The sequence below is a fragment of the Dreissena polymorpha genome, chromosome 4 (genome assembly GCF_020536995.1).
Source record: "Dreissena polymorpha isolate Duluth1 chromosome 4, UMN_Dpol_1.0, whole genome shotgun sequence".
Classification (NCBI taxonomy): domain Eukaryota; kingdom Metazoa; phylum Mollusca; class Bivalvia; order Myida; family Dreissenidae; genus Dreissena; species Dreissena polymorpha.
In genome coordinates, this window is record NC_068358.1 from 89838120 (window position 1) to 89859700 (window position 21581).

Here is a 21581-nt window from a genome sequence, read left to right on the forward strand (position 1 = left end):
GCGGGTGCAGTTTTGAATACATGAAAGCTTGTCAGAATAATTTTTATTTATTTTGTTAGAGGTCACAGTGACCTTGAACTTTTACCTAGTGACCCAAAAATGGGTGTGGCGTGTAGAACTCATCTAGGTGCATCTACTTATGAAGTTTCAAAGTTGTAGGTGGAAGCACTGTGATTTTAGATAAAATGTCAAGGTTTTAGCACGGCGGACGCCGGAAAGACGCGACACGACACGACGAGCTGGCTATAACAATACCTCGGGTTTTCTCCGAAAACAGCCGAGCTAAAACTGAGCCTCAGTCCTGGATCCTCTTTGCGAGAAGCGGATTATCTAACTGTCTCGATAAATGCTCGAGTTTTACTTCAAATGTTTCCCTTATTATTTACATGTTCTCAACTTAAAAATGTGAAACAGCATCACAGAGTTCGACAAATGAACAGCGCGACCAACAGGTTAACCTAACAATGTCACGTGTTACCTCTGCGCCCGCAAAACGACGGTGAAGAAGGAGAATAGCATGCCGACCAGGATGCCGAAGTCCACGTGCAGTAAAACCACGGCCAGGAACGTCACAACCCAGATCAACTGCGAGAGGAAACGACAAATTAATAAAGAAGCTTTCATTTACCTTATGTAACGGTTGATCAATTCATACAGAGGCTTCAATTAACTTTATTTAACGGTGTATCAAACAGAGACATAAATTTATGATGCGGATAAATTAAAGAACCGTTTTCAATTGAGATACATTCGAGGTACGGTTTAGTGAAATGGTCATAAGAAGGTTCATTACCTGACCAGGAGGTATACTTGTCACTTTGATATCAGTTTTCTTATCATTATTTTGACAAAACAACTTTCGAGATACAGAAAACTGCTTGTATATACGTTGTACTAGTTGTTAAACGAACTTGCGACCTATCTAAATGTCCATAACCCTTAACGGTAAGAGGTTTAACGTCTACCAAGGTACTGCAGACCATTTACGCATACATGCAACGGTCCACTGACTCAAATTATATCAATTATGTATATCGGATACTCACAAAGTCGTACACGGATATCCGATAGATCTGCGGGAGGTCCTGGAACTGCATGAACAGGCCTTTCAGTGCCACGAGAATGATGGAGGCCAACGCACACTGAAATATAGGCAAGGTTGTAAAACACGAGAATGATGGAGGCCAACGCACACTGAAATATAGGCAAGGTTGTAAAACACGAGAATGATGGAGGCCAACGCACACTGAAATATAGGCAAGGTTGTAAAACACGAGAATGATGGAGGCCAAAGCACACTGAAATAAAGGCAAGGTTGTAAAACACGAGAATGATGGAGGCCAACGCACACTGAAATATAGGCAAGGTTGTAAAACACGAGAATGATGGAGGCCAACGCACACTGAAATATAGGCAAGGTTGTGATACACGAGAATGATGGAGGCCAACGCACACTGAAATATAGACAAGGTTGTTAAACAGGAGAATGATGCTGGCCAATGCACACTGAAATACAGGCCAGGTTGTAAAACACGAGAATGATGGTGGCCAACGCACACTGAAATACAGGCAATGTTGTAAAACACGAAAATGATGGAGGCCAACGCACACTGAAATATAGGCAAGGTTGTAAAACACGAGGATGTAGACCAACGCACACTGAAATATAGGCAAGGTTGTAAAACACGAGAATGATGGAGGCAAACGCACACTGAAATAAAGGCAAGGTTGTAAAACACGAGAATGATGGAGGCAAAGGCACACTGAAATATAGACAATGTTGTAAAACACGAGAATGATGGTGGCCAATGCACACTGAAATACAGGCCAGGTTGTAAAACACTAGAATGATGGTGGCCAATGCACACTGAAATACAGGCAAGATTGTAAAACACGAGAATGATGGAGGCCAACGCACACTGAAATATAGGCAAGGTTGTAAAACACGAGAATGGAGGCCAACGCACACTGAAATATAGGCAAGGTTGTAAAACACGAGAATGATGGAAACCAACGCACACTGAAATATAGGCAAGGTTGTAAAACACGAGAATGATGGAGGCCAAAGCACACTGAAATAAAGGCAAGGTTGTAAAACACGAGAATGATGGAGGCCAACGCACACTGAAATATAGGCAAGGTTGTAAAACACGAGAATGATGGAGGCCAACGCACACTGAAATATAGGCAAGGTTGTGATACACGAGAATGATGGAGGCCAACGCACACTGAAATATAGACAAGGTTGTTAAACAGGAGAATGATGCTGGCCAATGCACACTGAAATACAGGCCAGGTTGTAAAACACGAGAATGATGGTTGCCAACGCACACTAAAATACAGGCAATGTTGTAAAACACGAAAATGATGGAGGCCAACGCACACTGAAATATAGGCAAGGTTGTAAAACACGAGAATGATGGAGGCCAACGCACATTGAAATACAGGCAAGGTTGTAAAACACGAGGATGGAGGCCAACGCACACTGAAATACAGGCAAGGTTGTAAAAGGGGCCAACGCACACCGAAATACAGACAATGTTGTAAAAGGGGCCAAATCACACTGAAATACAGGCAAGGTTGTAAAAGGGGCCAAATCACACTGAAATATAGGCAAGGTTGTAAAAGGCTTTGTGTACATGAACTGTTACATATGCGCGTTGTAGAAACCTGTAAACGTATAAGAATCTAAACATGTACAATGTATAGCAAAACATATACATAGACAAAACAAAGATGCATTCTTTTCCAAACAATACTGTATTGAATTTTGATCTCACAATTTTTTTGGAATTCCTATTAATTATTTATACATTCTTAGCTTATAAATATTATTATAATAATAAGTTATATGGTGTATTATTTACAGACCAGCGATTAGATTGTCTTCAGATCAACGGATCCAAACGCAATTGTACATTATAGTTTGTATTTACAAATACATAAGAAAGGTGTTATGTCAGGACCGTATTGTGATGCTCATTATTTATACTTTAAATAACTATTGATAATGTCGGGACATTATCACACAGATCGAGACTTCTACAAACTTCGTCATCAGGAAAAACTAATAATTGGAATCATATTGTAAACAGTCTACTAACTTTTATTAAAATTAAGCTTAATTATCCTGCGTTAAAAGCACTTACATTTGGGAGCGATTCGAACAGCGGACCTATGGACAGAATGACTATAAGCACCATTACTGCAGACACCACGCTGGCCAGCTGAAAATGGGAGTAAATGTGAGTATTGGTGACATAGACAAATGATAAACAACCGTGCTTATCGTATAAAGAGATGTAATCTAAACTGGTAAACAGAAAGCAAACGCTCAGTTCAATCATCGTAGCGTTGACAGAGTGTAAACCCTAAACACTTTAATGCACTTGTAACGTAATACGTGCATTTATCATAATTTATCGATTATTCATCAACGGATTCTTTCACAATTATGAAAATGCTATTCATTACCTCATTTTCCGTACCTCGTAGAATTTATCCACAATACGATAAATTATCATTAAACGAGCAATATCACTCTAAATTAAAGAAAAATACAATATTCAAATACTAGTATAGGTTACACATGTGTTGAAGGTTCAGTCTTAAAGTCCATCTTACTAATATTTGGATACGGTAATTTTAATGGCAGATCAAATATTTGTTAGATATTGCTTGGTACGTGTGTTTTTTATGTGTGGCACGAGCGTATGTTCAACTATATGGCTGCTTTGACGATCGACCAATCTACAATGGTCTTATTGCCCACGGTTGGTTTTTAATTAGGTATTATAACAGGTATGTTTGTTCGATCATATTGCGACTTAAAAACATATACAAAAAACAGCTTGCGTCTTCCTCCTGTTTATATTATAACGTTCAAAATATTTACGTCCATTTACTTTCGCAAGAAACCAGCTGTGGTTATAAACTGCTAAAACGAAGAATTACAATAAAATATCATACATTCAAGTAACCTAAACTCATTCGTCGGTACCTGAGTTTTACCGCCGGCGGACTCCTGCACGGAGCTCCGAGATACCGAGGCAGCGTACGGGTAGCAGGAGAAGAACGAGCTGAAGATGTTCCCGAGACCGTACGCTATCAGCTCCTGAAAATACGGCGGTATTGTGTAGTGCAAAATTTAATGATATACTTTTTTCTCCGATAGAATATCAGTTGTAGTAATTAAAAATGTTGATATTTCAAGCCATTTTCGAATATCAGTATCCATTTATTGGAATATTTGTCTTCATTCTGTGATTTAGTCAACATAACATAGTTCATCATTGGGATTGTGTTGTGGCTGTTGCTGTTCCGTACACAATATTGTATTTTATTATTAATTTAATTTAGTTTGTTTTAACATGTAAACTGTATAATTAACATTAATGTCAAATAAAATGTGTAGCAAATCAACATAGTATTTTTGGAAATTTTGGAATATGACATTAAGTCAATATAACTTAGTTAGTTTCTTTTCCGTTGTTTTACAGTCACAAGTAAATATGTGTGAAGGCAAAGAGGCGGTAATTCCTTACTTTAAGTGTAATCATACTTCTAGCTGGAGAAGAAATTGCGAGAAACAAAGAGACAAATAAACATTTATATTAAATATCCACTTTTCTTGAAGAATTTTAATGAGCCGCATTCTGGGAAAAATGGTTTAAAGCAAGTGCGTCACGTGTTTACCAGGTAAGCCTTTGAACTCCGCACAGGCTAATAAGTGATGATAATATCCGCCTCGAATAAAATTTCGTTCAGAAGACGCCATTAAACGAAAAATTCAATACAAGCGGGAAGTGAATACAAACGGAAAGTGAATACAAGAGGGAAGTGAATACAAGTGGCAAGTGAATACAAACGGAAAGTGAATACAAACGGAAAGTGAATACAAGCGGGAAGTGAATACAAGTGGAAAGCGTCGTCCCTGATAAGTCTGTGTGAACAGGCTTTACCAACATCCATTTACTCTGTTGTTTCCAAAAACCGTATTGAATGTTTCAGAAGAGGGCGGACGCTAGCATACGTTAAAATTTTATGTGATAACGATTATGTTCCCAACTTAGAAATTGAATCTGTTTTCAAACTGTTCGCACTACAAACACGATGATTTCAAATATTTTCATCAAATAAGTGGTTTTCTAGAGCTACGCAAAAAGCTTGATCGTACCTGATTGGAATCGTAGCTGTATCCGTGCTTCTTAGCGAATAGAGCGACCAGACTGACGCACTGGGAGAACGCTACTAAGGCGATGATGAACACGTCCGCCGAGTATACCCCGGGGCTAGGAAAGGAGGGTACCGTGGGGGTCGGGAGACTGTGGGCAGGATACACGAGAAATGTTACTTTACATACAGTTACAGACAGTACACAACGATGCAGAACAAATGAGATCTTAAATTTCTAATTCATAGATTCCTTACAGGTACATAGAAAAAGCTGCATAGATATGTTAGCTTATTATTTTAAGTGTAGAAAGGAGGCTATAAATTTAGCTTAATATTTAAAAACATATTTTTCTCAAAGTGTGGACATTCGCAAACATTTTTGACGTGCTTTCAAAGCAGATGCAAACGAGTTCAACTTGATGTCATTTAAAAGATCTTTACAGGATGGGTTTTCACCATCCACATGCATTTACATGAATTAACGCAACGTACCCAGGCGGTATTTTTCCCACAGTTTTGATGTGGTATTTGCCTGCGAAGTTCATAAAATGGGACGCCAGTGTAGCACCAATGACCTAAATATGTAAATGCGTACATGATTAAAAAACCGCACATAAAATGTCGTCAAAATAAAAAACTATGGACATGTATAGACAATATTCTTTAAGGTAGACATATGAATTTGGCATGTTCATACAGCTAAAGTATGCGATTCGATAACAGGTCTAATTATAAGTTTACCCTCACAACTAACACTATTCTACGGAATACCGTTAGGGCCATCGTGATTACACATTAAAATCCAGAGGGCGACAATGCAAAAGTGCGATGGCGACAATGCGATAGTACGCTGGCGACAATGCGATAGTACGATCGCATTGTCGCCATCGTACTGTCGCACTATCACCATCGTATGGTCGCACTGTCGTCATCGTACTATCGCATTGTCGCCATCGTACTATCGCACTATCGGATTGTCGCCCTCTGGATTTTAATGTTTAACCACGATGGCACTAACGGTATTCCAAACTATTCCTTATAATAAGCAGAAAACAAGGGCCGTGTTCTGTGAAAAGGGGGTTTAATGCATGTGCGTAAAGTGTCGTCCCATATTAGCATGTGCAGTCCGCACAGGCTAACCAGGGACGAAATTTTCCACTTGTATGATATTTTCTGTTTTAAAAAAAAGTATCTTCTTGGCAAAAATCCAGTGTATGCGGAAAATGATGTCCCTAATAAGCCTGTGCGGACTGCACAGGCTAATCTGGGACGACAATTTACACACATGCATTAAAATCCCCTTTTCACAGAGCACGACTCAAATATATGATCCACACTCTGAAAAATTCGGGCTTAAGGAATGTGCGCAAAGTGTCGTCTGCATTGCCTAATTACGGATGACTTTTACGCTGTTATGTTTTTACACACATGCATTAAGCCCGTTTTCCTATAAGCGCGGTTTTAACATTTAACAACAATGAATATAAGCCAGTTAAGATCTCGCTAGTTTACATTTCGCATATGAAGAAAACCAAACAAAAATGCGTTTACAAATCGAAATAGCTAACGTAGATTCATTTAAACGGCCTCCGAATCCTATGAAGGGGATTATTACGAAAGAGATCACTTAAGTTCACTAAGATCCACGTATAATCCTGAATGTGACGTCATACCACGAAAAGCTCTACGGGAATGGGGAAGCGCAGTTTGCTCTTGAATCGCTGGTTGATCTGCTCTTTGACGATGTAAAGTACCACCATGCAGATCAGAGAGACCACCAGCGTTGGGACGCTCGTCTCGCCGATATGTCGGAACACTAGCGCGTATGTCTGCAGACAAAAGAAACATACGTAATATGACAATACGCAGGAACTAAATGCCATTGACAACAAATCGTGTGTTTAAAAGAACACATATATGATATCGTATATTTAAAAGGATGTGAGATATTGACAAATCATTAATAAAATAATTGATTAATTAATGCTGCATAATATTATCAATACCTCTTATTTTTTATCAATTTTATGTACATATATATGTTTTGTACAACGCCATTGAATATAATTATATAAATAGGCGTTTCATCAAATTAGCAAGTTTCAAGTTTCAAGATTTAATATAATATGTTATAAAGGAATAATCGAAATGTTTGTCATTAAACCCCTTTTTCACAGAAAGTCCCTATTATGCAAGCCTAATGTTTATGGTGGTCTATGCGCACATATTGCTTTAAGAATTAGTTGATTAAATTATATATATCTGGTGCAGTCTGGCTGGATGAACTGAACATATAACAGTATCCGAGTTATGCAAACATGGATCTTATGAATTATGCGACAAGCGTTACGGTAGCTACAGACGTCTGCGCATTCGCTCAGGCTTGTTTGGAGATTCCCTGTGCGCTATAAAATACGAAAGGTTCAGTGGTATCATTAGCGGACAATGTACCCTGTTCAGGCTGCGCTAATGTCGCATACGGCATAAGGCCCCTTTTGTCATGACCCAGTTCAATTATATAACATAAACTGTCCTCTAACGTTTTTCAAAAACATTTCTAAATTTAAGTAAGCTTAACAAATCAAATACAACTAAATACGATCTAAAGTTAACTCCTTTGCTCTATACATGCCCAATCCCTGAATGCATACCTTGGGTATTTGGAAGACTCCGTCGGACCTGGGGATGTGAAGACCGAGGGCGTACTTGACCTGACTCGTGCCTACGTGCACCGCGGCACCCGTTGTGAAGCCGCCAATCAGCGGGTCCGACATATACGTCGTGATGAAGCCCATTTTCAACAGTCCCATTACCATCTGCAATACGGAGACGACTTGATATAGCTATAAGCGTATCAATATGGTCATAAGTGTAGAGCTATGGTATTACCTGTATAGATATGACGTTCTGGCATTGACCAATTGTCAATCAAATGACTGAGTTTACCAATAATAAGGGCATTAATAATAATGGTTGCAGAATTCAAACAGCTGAAATTATTGGAAAAACAGAAAGGTGGACCAATTTATATTCTTCCAGTGGTAAAAAGCGTCTTGGAATGGATATGGCAGTTTGAGTCAAAACCGTTCGAGAATGCAAGGCTGAGAAGGGCAAACGGTTTGTTTTTGTCCTTTCATTTATTCAGAATATTGATGAAACGTTGGAAGCTGTAAACAGTAAATAAAATGCAAAAGATAAGCAGTTTTTAGAACGCTCTTCACACAGCACATTTAAATGTCTAGCACTAACGAATGCGAATAATTCCATGATCAACCAAAACAATTTGATATTGGAATCGGAAGATTGTTCATACATACAGTGCTGCGAAACGACACTGGTCAGAAAAAGAAACGCGTTGGAACGACAAAGGATAAAGTAAGCTGCAGGAAACTTTCTTACTGTTTGATTTGCACATATAACCAACGTTGGACACCCCCGGTCTATTCATTACGTTACTCTCCATTCCGGAGCGAGCGTAATCAGCAGCCGTGGGTATCCGACGATGACGTATAAATAACATAAATTATTGTAGAACACTCTTAAAACATATCACTTTTGAAATCAAAAACGTCACCTGTGCTAGCCCCACAAGCAGACAAATCGACGCAGCAATATTGATCTTCACGTGATCCGGGAGCTCAACCTCGATTGGTTCGTCTTTTGCGTTGTCTGGAATCGTCATGTTGTGGAGGATTTCTTCTGTTTGATTGGCTCCCAACACAGCTGAAGCAAGACTAGGGTCGTAGAAGCGAGATACCACGGAGCCGGTAAGCAGGCTGATCAACGCCACGGTACCTGTATAGAAATTGAAATAGAAGTGACAATTTGTAAGTTTGTTACGAATAATCTTGTTAAGTAGATATGCATGTATTGTATATTTCAACAAACAAAATATAAAAATCACAAGGATACGTGACAACATCAGATAAAGGCATATTCGATTTTTCCTTTTTTTTGCAAGAAATAAGAAAACTTTTTTTAAAAATATAATTAAATAAAAGGTAATTTTATCAACTACGAATCGTCTATATCAATCGTATTTTTTAAGAAAACAACGTTATCGGTTGAACGGTTGTACAAGTAACTGTATTCTCCTACCCATGGATACATGTCGAGATGTTCCGAAAATGAAGTACATTAGCACTGGGAAGAACGCCATGTAGAGGCCCACCACTGGGGGTAACTCTGCCAGCAGAGCGTACGCCATACCTAGGAGTAACTGATTATAGTAAGAAATGTACGCCATACCTGGTGGTAACTGACAGAAGTTAGAAATGTACGCCATACATAGTGGTAACTGACAGGAGTAAGAAATCTACGCCATACTTAGGGGTTACTGACAGGAGTTAGATATGTACGCCATACCCAAGAGTAACTGACAGGAGTAAGAAATGTACCCCATACCTAGTGGTAACTGACAGGTGTTAGAAATGTACCCCATACCAAGTGGTAACTGACACGAGTTAGGAATGTACGCCATACCTAGTGGTAACTGACAGGAGTTAGAAATGTACGCCATACTAAGGGGGAACTGACAGGAGTTAGAAATGCACGCCATACCTAGGAATAACGGACAGGAGTTAAAAATGTATGCCATACCTAGGGGTAACTGATAGGAGTTAGAAATGTACCCCATACCTAGGGGTAACTGACAGGAGTTAGGAATGTAAGCCACACCTAGGGGTAACTGACAGGAGGTAGAAATGATGCCCGCCCCTAGGGGTAACTTACAGGAGTTATAAATGCAAGCCATACCTAGAGATAACGGACAAGAGTTAGGAATGTTCCCCATACCTAGGGGTAACTGACAGGAGTTAGGAATGTTGCTCATACCTAGGGGTAACTGATACTCATGGGAGGTTGAAAAGCACCACATACCTAGTGCTAACTGACAGGAGTCAGGAATGTAAGCCATACCTAGGGGCAACTGACAGGAGTTAGGAATGTACGTACTGAAAGGAGTTACAAATGTACGCCGCACTAAAGGGGAAATTGACAGGAGTTAGAAATGCAAACCATACTAGATGTATCTGACAGGACTTAGAAATGTACGCCACACCTAGGGGTAACTAACAGGATATAGAAATGTACGCTACACCTAGGGATAACTGACATGAGTTAGAAATGTACGCCATACATAGGGGTAAATGACAGGAGTTAGAAATGTACCCCATACCTATGGGTAACTGATAGGAGTTAGGAATGTACACCTTACCTAGGGGTATCTGACATGATGTAGAAATGTACTCAAACCTAGGGGTAATTGACGGGAGTTAGAAATGTACGCAATACCTAGGGGTAACTGACAGGAGTTAGAAATGAACGCCATACCTAGGAGTACCTTACATGAGTTAGAAATGTACGCCACACATAAGGGTAATTGACAGGTGTTAGAAATGTACACAATACCTAAGGGTCACTGACTGTGACAGAATATAGAAATGTACGCCACACCAAAGGGTAACTGACAGGAGTTAGAAATGTACGCAATACCTAAGGGTCACTGACAGGATATAGAAATGTTCTCAATACCTAAGGGTAACTGACAGGAGTTAGAAATGTACGCCATTACTAGGGGTAACTGACAGGAGTTAGAAATGTACGCCATACCTAGGGGTTCCTTACATGAGTTAGAAATGAACGCCATACATAAGGGTAACTGACAGGAGTTAGAAATGCACGCCATACCCAGGGGTAACTGACAGGAGTTAAAAATGTACGCCATACCTAGGGATAACTGAAATGTACGCCACACCTAGGGGTACCTGACAGGAGTTAAAAATGTACGCCAGACCAAGGGGTAACTGACAGGATATAGAAATGTACGCAATACCTAGGAGAAACTGACAGGACATAGAAAGGTACGCCATACCTAGGGGTAACTGACAAGAGTTAGAAATGTACGCCACACCTGAGGGTAACTGACAGGAGTTAGAAATGTACGCCATACCTAGGGGTAACTGACCGGAGTTAGCAATGTACGCAACACCTAGGGGTAACTGACCGGAGTTAGAAATGTACGCAACACCTAGGGATAACTGACAGGAGTTAGAAATGTACGCCGCACCTAGGGGTAACTGACAGGTGTTAGAAATGTACGTTACACCTAGGGGTAACTGACAGAAGTTAGAAATGTACGCCACACCTAAGGGTAACTGACAGGAGTTAGAAATGTACAAATGTACGCCATACCTAGGGGTAACTGACCGGAGTTAGAAACGTACGCCACACCTAGGGGTAACTGACCGGAGTTTGTACGCCACACCTAAGGGTAACTGACAGGAGTTAGAAATGTACGCCATACCTAGGGGTAACTGACAGTAGGTAGAAATGTAAGCCACACCTATGGGTAACTGACAGGAGTTAGAAATGTACGCCACACCTAAAGGTAACTGACAGGAGTTAGAAATGTACGCTAAACCTAGGGGTAACTGACAAGAGTTAGAAATGTACGCCACACCTAAGGGTAACTTACAGGAGTTAAAATGTACGCAATACCTAGGGGTAACTGACAGGATTAAGAAATGAACGCCACACCTATGGGTAACTGACAGGGGTTAGGAATGTACGCAATACCTAGGGGTAACTGACAGCAGTTAGAAATGAACGCCACACCTAGGGGGTAACTGACAGGAGTTTAAAATGTACGCAATACCTAGGGGTATCTGACAGGTGTTAGAAATGTACGCCAAAACCTAGGGGTAACTGACAGGATATAGAAATGTACGCCATACCTAGGGGTATCTGACAGGAGTTAGAAATGTACGCCACACCTAGGAGTAACTGACAGGAGTTAGGAATGTACGCCACATTTAGGGGTAACTGACAGGATGTAGAAATGTACGCCACACCTAGGAGTAACTGACAGGATATAGAAATGTACGCCATACCTAGGGGTAACTGACAGGATAAAGAAATGTACGCCATACCTAGGGGTAACTGACAGAAGGTAGAAATGTAGGCCACACCTAGGGGTAACTGACAGGAGTTAGAAATGTACGCAATACCTAGGTGTAACTGACAGCAGTAAGAAATGAATGCCACACCTAGGGGTAACTGACAGGAGTTATGAATGTACGCAATACCTAGGGGTAACTGACAAGAGTTAGAAATGTACGCCATACCTAGGGGTTACTGACAGGAGGTAGAAATATACGCCACACCTAAGGGTATCTGACAGGTGTTAGAAATGTACGCAATACCTAGGGGTAACTGACAGGTGTTAGAAAGGTACGCAATACCAAGGGATAACTGTCAGGCGTTAAAAATGTACGCCACACCTAGGGGTAACTGACAGGAGTTAGAAATGTACGCCATACCTAGGGGTTCCTTACATGCGTTAGAAATGTATGCCACACCTAAGGGTAACTGACAGGAGTTAGAAATGTACGCCTCACCAAGCGGTAACTGAAAGGAGTTAGGAACGTACACGGTGCCGGGTTTTATGGCGGAAAGTAAGTCTGGGTCCATCATACGGAATACAGGGTCGACTTGAGCTCAAAACAATAACTGTTTGCCACAATGGAAGGTTGCAACTGTGAAGAACAAATATGCTGTCCTCTATTTAAAAACAATTTTTTTCAATTTACCGTTGATTATCGGTCAATATACACCGATTTGGATTTCTGAAATATATGATTTCAGCAACGGGGATAATAGAATAATCATGAAAAAAATATTTTCTTGGAACTAAGATAAGGACTTTGTAATTCTTGTTTTGGAATAGAAAAAAGCCATTAAGTCCATTAGAGGGGTAAATAAGCCCGAGACAGTGTGTGGGATACGTATTTAAGCTATGCTAAGCTAATCGGTATTACCCAAATATGACCGAAATCACGTTACCTTGGGGTAACTGCATTATGCCAACAGTTAATCCAGAGACGATGTCGTTTGGTAAATCAGTCCGCCATTTGTATTTTTTCATAGTTCTCCAGACCGGAAATCGATTGGAGAGCAAATTCCGGCGTGACTGCGCACTGCAACATGCGGCCATGTAGCGTTTCAATACAGCTGTAAATCCTAACGGCGGCTCATCTGGGAGCCTGTAGGAGAAAAACAAAACATCGACGGTTAAGGTTAAAGGGATCTTTTCACGGTTTGGTAAATTGACAAAAATGAAAAAAGTTGTAACAGATTCGCAAATTTTCGGTTTAATTATGATATTTGTGAGGAAACAGTATTACTGAACATTTGCCATGGTCTAATAAAGCCATTTTATGCATCTTTTGACAATTTAAAAACCTAAAAATTATAAAGCGTTGCAACGGCAAACGATTGAATAATTTGGAGAGTTCTGTTTTCGTCGTTTAAATTTGTGAAACTACGAAGATTGCTTATATAACGTATAAAATACGCATCTTTGGCAGGATAGCTCAGTTGGCTAATGCGTTTTTACTTCAGGATTCCGGGGGTCACTGGTTCGAGCCCTGCTGCGGGCTTCTTTTTTTTCCTTTTTTAAATTTTATTTTTGATTTTTTACTGGAGCTTTTAAAATTTAATGTTTAGATTTATCAATATAAAGCATTTAATGACAAACTTCAAAACACGCCAAAATCTGTGAAAAGGCCCCTTTAACGCGGTAGCATAATTTAACAAGAGCACCGCATAACGGATGCCAATGCACAGCTGCGGGTGCAGTTTTGAATAAATGAAAGATTGTCAGAAAATTATTCATTTTTTAAGAAGTCACAGTGACCTTGACCTTTGACTAAGTGACCCAAAAATGGGTGTGGCGTGTAGAACTCATCAAGTTGCATCTACATATGTTGTAGGTGGAAGCACTTTGATTTTAGAGTCAATGTTACGGTTTTAGCAAGATGCCTACGGCGGACGACACGACACGACACGACGAGCTGGCTATGACAATACCTCCGAAAACAGCCGAGCTATAAATTAGATAATTTTTAATAAAAAGACAATTAATGGTTGCTTACCACATATGTCTCGTTTTTAGAAGCGCTCATTAAAGTAGTGATTTGTATACGTTATCTCTGGGACCACAAGTAGCGGGTTCTTAAAACTCGCTAGAAGATGCATTAATGAATTGCGCTCGACGTACCGCATGCGCACTATAGATAATTTAGAATGCAGTTATATTCTCTTCGAAGTGGAGTATTTGTGTAAGCGCGAGTTCGAATCCCACTAGAGGCGTCCATACACAATAAAGTGTTTTGGCATTGTACACTTTCATTTCTTGATTTCCCCAATATAATATGATTGTAGATAAATATCGACTAGAAAAAAAGGAATATGTTTTGTTTGAATGCATGTCTATTTTCAGGGAGATTATCGTCCATAAGCCCCTTTATTGAACAAATAAATCTCAGTTAAGTAGTATTTACATAATTAAATTAGTATTACTTTACAATTTATTCAAGCATTAATTACATTAACGTGACATTTACTATGCTAATTTGTCTTTTAAAAGAACACATAAGGCGTCGCCCTTAAAACGAGTGAACGATGTTTGTGTATCATTTTTATCCACGAAATTTTAACGAGCGATACAAATTATAATCCTAATCACGAACTGAGCCCAGTTGCTAATAATGTTGCCTGACATGTAAGATATCAAACCGTTAACTTAAGACGTAAATAAAATTAATACTTTAAGAAACATGATTTTCAAACATGCCAATGATTTAACACATCGATGAATTCTGAACTGTAGTCCAACTAAAATGTAAACATTTTATTCGCAGACGACCTGTCTGCCGCAGCGAAGTGGATATGATGTCCTTCACGGACTCGAGTTTGCCTTAATAAGCCGTGGGCTTTCGATGCAATTGGGCTTAAGTAAAACTATTTAGTCTATCCAACTTAACTCCTATTCGCCTTATAGGCCAATAAAGCGTTTGGCGATTTAGCCGAGCGAAATACATCGAAAGCAGAACATTTACCTGTAATCCCGGCGGAAGACGGCAGTCTTCTTACAGCGGTTCTGCAGCGTGTCGTAGTACTGCCTCTCCTCGCCGGAAATGACGGTGATAGGCGGCGTGGTTCCGTCCACGTCGAGAACCACGTGCACCTGTGGGTCTTTGTTCATCCTGGTCCGCTGCAATTGGCGCTTCTGCCGCCTGCAAGCAACACCATAAACATGGTTTTTTGAATATGATTGTCGCAAACTATCAGTTTTGTTATAGGAATATCATAGTATTATCTGCGGGGACGACGACGACAATGACGACGATGATGAAGATGATAATGATGATAATGAAGAAGAAGAAGATTATTATTATGATGATGATGATTATGATGATGATGATGACAACGACGACGACGATGACGACGACGATGATGATGAATACGATAATAAAGTAATAATGCCTATCAATCCGTCAATGCAATGCAAGGAATCAATACAGCACCATTTTTCATAGTTTTATATCTTCCAAATTTAAAACCTTGATGTCGATGCTATGAAACTGTTCAGTCTCGACATGAATATCCTGTCACTGTTCTTTAAAAATAAGTTTATAGCAAATCGTTATTATATTATTTATGTTGGCTGAACAGTATTGCCCTTGCGACTCTCGCAAATTTGAAATGTAGATACTCTGTCTACATTTCAACAAATATTATTTTCATTTCAGCACAATATAATTTACAACTTCAAAAAACGTAAATGGTTTTATTTTATATAAGGGCGTAAGACACGAATGTTGTATATTAATAATGTCAATCATATGTCAATTAGTAAAGGCCTCTCGTTCATCTTATTGATTCACACAAAAAATAATAAAGGGGAACAGAACTCTTTACTCAAAGCCCTTCATTCTGTTATCGTTATAATCAAGGATATACTACACTATTTTTAATAAAGTTTAAACCTTTTTACAGCTCGATTTCGTGAAGACCGGCTCAAGTTCGACCCTGGAGTGAACCAAAAATAGATTACGTATTTAGGAACGAGTCCTTAGCTGGGGTCCAAACGTGAAATTTTATGTCGTAATGCGAACACCATATTAACTATACCATCGCGATGTCACAATTTTTCAAAAGATGTTTCAGGTTTCTAAATTACATAAATGTGCAATATGGTAAACAATGATTCAGTGCAAACAAACAGCAAAAAATACTCACAACAGCGCAATTAAAGCTTATGTAAGATTAAAAAAAAACATATTAACGAAATTTTTAAATTTCGTGATGTTGAGCAATGAAATCTAGATTTAAGCGGCTCGAATCGTGGGCTAATGGCGACGAACATGAGGACATGTCACATAAGACCCGAAGGCACTGAACTCTTAAGACAAGATAAGTTGATGTGTGCGTAATTAATATTGTTTCAAACCTTGCATTTAACTTAGAGCCATTTTTACACTGGCTGCTATATCATTATAGCAATATTGCTCTTCTGGTTATGTTTAATGCTAATTGTGCGAAAGATGTGACCTTAAGTGTCTTTACAAGCTTTTACTAAAGATCTATAATGGAATCGCCCCGCTTAACGGCTTTAACTAAAGATCTATAAGGGAATCGCCCCGCTTAACGGCTTTTTTTCAACGGAACATTTTCGAACACGGCGCAAATATCATTCGAACAAATGTTCTTAGTGCGTCTCATCATGATTGGGCTCAATTGTTACTTGAGAGTTACATCTACTTTAGCCATATAAGGAAACATGTCCCGCCACATGACGACCATGTTTTTTAATAAAGAACATCCATTTTCAAACTCGGTATCATTAGAACAAATGCTCTTTGCAATTTTCATCATAATTAGCCAAGAAATGGTACTTCTTGTGTTTAACTATAGTTTCATTAAAACCATCCCTGGCATACATGTTTTAAACTGAACAAAAGCACTTTCAAACTCAGCCGAGATACCATTATAACAAATGTTCTGTTCGTGTTTTATGAAGATTGGACAAAATAGTGAAGTGACTGCTTGAGTTCTAACTAGCTTTAAATGTTAATTTTGACTTAGGGGATTAGTTGTTTATCTCACGTGATCAAGTTACAAACTCGACCGAGATATAATTGGGGAAAAATATTCTGACCAAATTACACAAAATATTGGAGAGTTGATGAGAGTGTTAAAGGGCAGGTGCTTAACGACGGACGACGGACATAAGGATTCCACAAAAGCTCACCACAATAACGCTGTGCTTAGGTGGGCTAAACCATAGCAATTCACCCATGCTTTTTTAGTTTAATGATTACTTTTCGACTGTAAACTTATATGTTTGCTTATTTAAATACATAACAAGTCACTATATTCAAGGTTTATCAAAATTAACATCTCTATTATGCGTTGTTGATGGTGTTTTTTTCAATTATAAATATGCGTACAAAAGACATACATCATGATCCAGGATGTCATATTTAGCAATATAGTTTTACTTTCTCTAACACAATAAATAAGTTATACAATAACTCAGCTCTGATGCTGTACGTGCAAGGTAACACATGTACGAGCATTAGTAATTAAGATCAACAGTTATGGCTAGAAAAATATATAATGATTCGTATAATTTGTCAAGAGACAGAATGCAATTATATATGATTCGCACAATGATAGCGAATCGTATTAACAATCGCCAATACATATTTGATGATAAGGTACGTAAAAATTAAGAAGACATACTTGAAACAAGAGATAATAATAGATTGTAAAACGTTATCCCCCCACACAAAAAATAAATAAATAAATTTTACCATTTCGGATTCATAATGCTACCAAATGGCGGCGAGAAAAGTGTCGTTCTATTGTTGTTTATTACTATAGGGATATGTTAACGGGTATTGCAGATACCATAAAATATAACTTATAATGATTATTGTATAAATTAAATTTCATGTTATGAGCCCCTGTGACCTCGACCTTCGACCTGAATCAAAAGTTTATCTTGATATTGAACGGACGCGAATGCAAAGCGGACTAGACTTTCGACCAACGGACGGGTTCAAAGCACAGAACACCTTTCGCGGTCAACGAAATGGTTAGGTAAAATTTCACGACAACGTCATATAACTTGTAAATCATGACATGGTCCTCTGTTAATCGGACGAAAGATATCTTATAGCGTTTTATTAAATCATCAGTCGCTCTTTAATGTAAAAAAAAAACGTGCAAAACAAAATGCATATCTAACGCAAGTTATTATGTTATTACAGTTATTGCGCAATGCGCAGCGCCCACTTAAAATGTCAAAACATCACGACGATCTGACTAATTCGTTATGAAAATTAATATTGAGCATTAAGACATTTAAAATAAATGTGCATTCCGATTTAACATATAAATTGGCAGTGCTCTGTGAAAAAGGAGATTAACGCATGTGCGTAAAGTGCTGTCCCAGATCAGCTTGTGCAGTCCGCACAGGCTAATCAGGGACGACACTTTCCGCCTAAACTAGATGTTTGCTAGACTTTCTTAAACAAAAAATATCAAAAAGCGGTAAGTGTTGTCTCTGATTAGCCTGTGCGGACTGTAAAGACATGTTATTAAACCCCTTTTCACAAAGCACGGCCCAATTATTTATTGACATGACGCGACGCATTAGAACACGTATGAAGAAGACATGTGAGGTGGGGTGGAGATTTACTAGATATGAGTACGAGTTTCTGTTTAATTGTGTTAATTGTGGTTTATTTGATGATGATGATGATGATGATGATGATGATGATGATGATGATGATGATGATGATGGTGGTGGTGATGATGATGATGATGATGATGATGATGATGATGATGATGATGATGATGATGATGATGATGATGATGATGATGATGATGATGATGATGATGATGATGGTGATGATGATGATGACCATGATGATGATACGATATATTGATGATGTATGAATGATAACAGTTCTTGTGATGAATGAGCATAAAACAGCCCACAAGTTTTCACGCGGTCAGGAAGGAGAAAATCAGAGGCAACAGAACACTCTAGTGCAGTAACAAACCATATAGCTAGGCACAACCATGTCATTGACTGGGAGGGGTAAAAGTGATTGATAGGGAAAACAACACCGCACTCAGAAAACTTAGGGAATCGGTTGCGATAGCTAAAGAGAGACGGGTAATAAACAGGGACGAGGGGGGCTACCAACTGAGCCCCATCTACAGGCCTTTGTTTACTGCTTGGAACCATTCCGGCAGTAAACCCGCCCTATGACGTGCATTTCCCGCAAAGTCACAGTCTGATGAAGATTCACCAATGGTGGATCGAAACTGTCAAGGTATGTGAAAAATTTCTTGGAATGTACATAAAAACTGTTAAATAATTCCTGATGAATTTCTTTCGAGTTCTTGTGGTGTATGATATGAGGTGAAACAGAGATTAGCGTGGGATGGAGTGAAGTAAAGCAAAAAACTTGGTTCCAGCTTAGTGCGTCTTATAATACTAGAACCATCCTTCTTTGTAAAGTGTGCGACATCTTAGCAAAGGACAAAAGTTCATGAACAGATTATACAAAATCCTGTCAGGGTTATCGTTATGTCAATAAGACCTTAGGTCATCATATCTAGCCTAACACGATTCGAAACGCATCAATCAAACATGGAAAAGGGAACATGATGCCCTTCATGTTGATAAAACTCATCAACATCGCAAACATTTCTGACATATGACGTCAGATACATATCAAGATAGATTTGTAAACCGCCTGCAAAGGAATTACTTCTTACAAGTCGTTCGTAATAAAAAGCAGCTTCATCACTGGGGATGCTTATATGCACATGACCCTCTGAATACCATACCTTGCCCGACGTCTATGTTTGCCGAAATGCGCGAGTGGACAAATGTAAGTGCGGAGATCAAATTCGAATGGGTCTGTAACACCATATATGCACGTAGCTAACATTTTTCATGTTTTTTTTTCCCAACGCATATGCATGGAAAATTGTGTGAGCTTACACGGTATTGCATTTATATACCGATGCAAGTATTTCTGTAATGCTACCATTTTACCAAGGCCCGAAGTGATACATACACTGTAGAAAATAAACGGTTAACATTTACGGAACTTACTATTGGAAGCTGGTTTCCAGGACTAGTCTGATAAAAAAAACTGGGTGACAGTAATAATTGATTGTATAGGTAACCACATTTCGTTTACGGTTAAGTCCTGGACGCCAGCTGCAAGGACTAAATTAGTGGCTAAATAATTTACGGTGCTGTGCTAAAAACCAGAGCAGATGACTTATCCCCGTTTATTATTAACTTACAGTTTTTATCGAAATATTGTACAGTTTTTATCGAAATATTTTATAAAAAAGTTCAAGATTAACTAACAGGTTTTCTATGTCCATGCAGAGGAACTGTCAAAGAAAGTTGCATTTAAATTAAACTAAGCTGTGCCATCATATTAAGACATTTATCTATACACATACAATGTTTCAAATAGGAATTAAAGTATTGTGTAGCTACACATGCCATTATCTGATGTTTAAAATATTATAATATCATAACGAAACTATAAACATTTTTTTAATGGTAAACGCAAATGGTAATGAAACGTCATCTATATCTTGGAAAGGTTAAACGTTGAATATGAAAAACGAATGCCATTTATTGGCATTTCGACTTAAAGGATTTGAAACTGAAGATAAATTAAAAGATTGTTGAGGACTGCAGGTCAAACGATAAACAAATATTTCTATCGTCTTGTTTTCCTACAAATTTTCGATGTACAACATTGTGAGTTGCGTCTATCTGATGAAAAGCGGAAAATGGATCTCAAACAGTTTTGACCATAATGGTATGTACGAAAAATCAATGATCAATGCTATTACAACATAACGACCATGAAACTTATTTTATAAGCAAGGATTGCAACATGCGTTGCGCGCCGTCGCATAAGTGTCCGATGTGCAGATGCATTGAAAAGTGCATAATAAATTTGCCCGGAAATAATGTTACGTGTTAGACAAACTATAGTAAAAATGTTCTTATGGCATGTTACATATAGGAAAAAAATATGTTTGACACCTTAAAAGCGCATAGTACACACTAAACCTATTTAAAACCTCGTTTTAGAGGACCCTTGATAGTAATTAGATTTTGCCTTCAAGTCTTATTATCTTGACTTTTTCTCAGACTGCTGAAACTAAAGTTTAAGTTTGTTTGTATTTGCAAATTTTTTAATTAGCGTCAATTCAATAGTGTACATAAAACTATGGAAGGGAAAGACCGCCAATATTATTCATCACCAGAAATGTTGCACGTGTTGAATATTCAGCTCATTTGTTAAACAGAGAATTGTTAAAATGCTTAATTACAACTTTTTAATATCTGTTTTGTACAATTGTTAAGTGTCAAATGTCGTATGTTCCGATTCTACAAATGCACAGTACGCATATGTAGAATTGCACTTTGTTATTGAAGTAAATTTACCGTTTGCTAAACTTCAACAGGTTTAAATGTTTAAATACACACATGTAACTTCATACAC

General features: G+C 38.5%; 1 protein-coding gene across 3 annotated transcripts in view; it reads right to left on the reverse strand.

Moving 5' to 3' along the window:
• Nucleotides 1–21581, reverse strand: part of LOC127879337 (sulfate anion transporter 1-like) — a 58352-nt gene that overhangs the window by 11865 nt on the left and 24906 nt on the right. For all 3 annotated transcript variants that reach the window (XM_052426117.1, XM_052426118.1, XM_052426119.1), the window contains exons 2-13: nucleotides 15075–15251; nucleotides 13018–13217; nucleotides 9274–9384; nucleotides 8750–8970; nucleotides 7827–7991; nucleotides 6849–7004; nucleotides 5668–5750; nucleotides 5177–5324; nucleotides 4001–4114; nucleotides 3150–3227; nucleotides 1047–1142; nucleotides 479–585 (exon numbers count right to left, since the gene is read on the reverse strand). In XM_052426117.1, coding sequence (XP_052282077.1) covers nucleotides 479–585; nucleotides 1047–1142; nucleotides 3150–3227; nucleotides 4001–4114; nucleotides 5177–5324; nucleotides 5668–5750; nucleotides 6849–7004; nucleotides 7827–7991; nucleotides 8750–8970; nucleotides 9274–9384; nucleotides 13018–13217; nucleotides 15075–15251 — 1656 coding nt within the window. The remainder of the gene's footprint in view (nucleotides 1–478; nucleotides 586–1046; nucleotides 1143–3149; nucleotides 3228–4000; nucleotides 4115–5176; nucleotides 5325–5667; nucleotides 5751–6848; nucleotides 7005–7826; nucleotides 7992–8749; nucleotides 8971–9273; nucleotides 9385–13017; nucleotides 13218–15074; nucleotides 15252–21581) is intronic.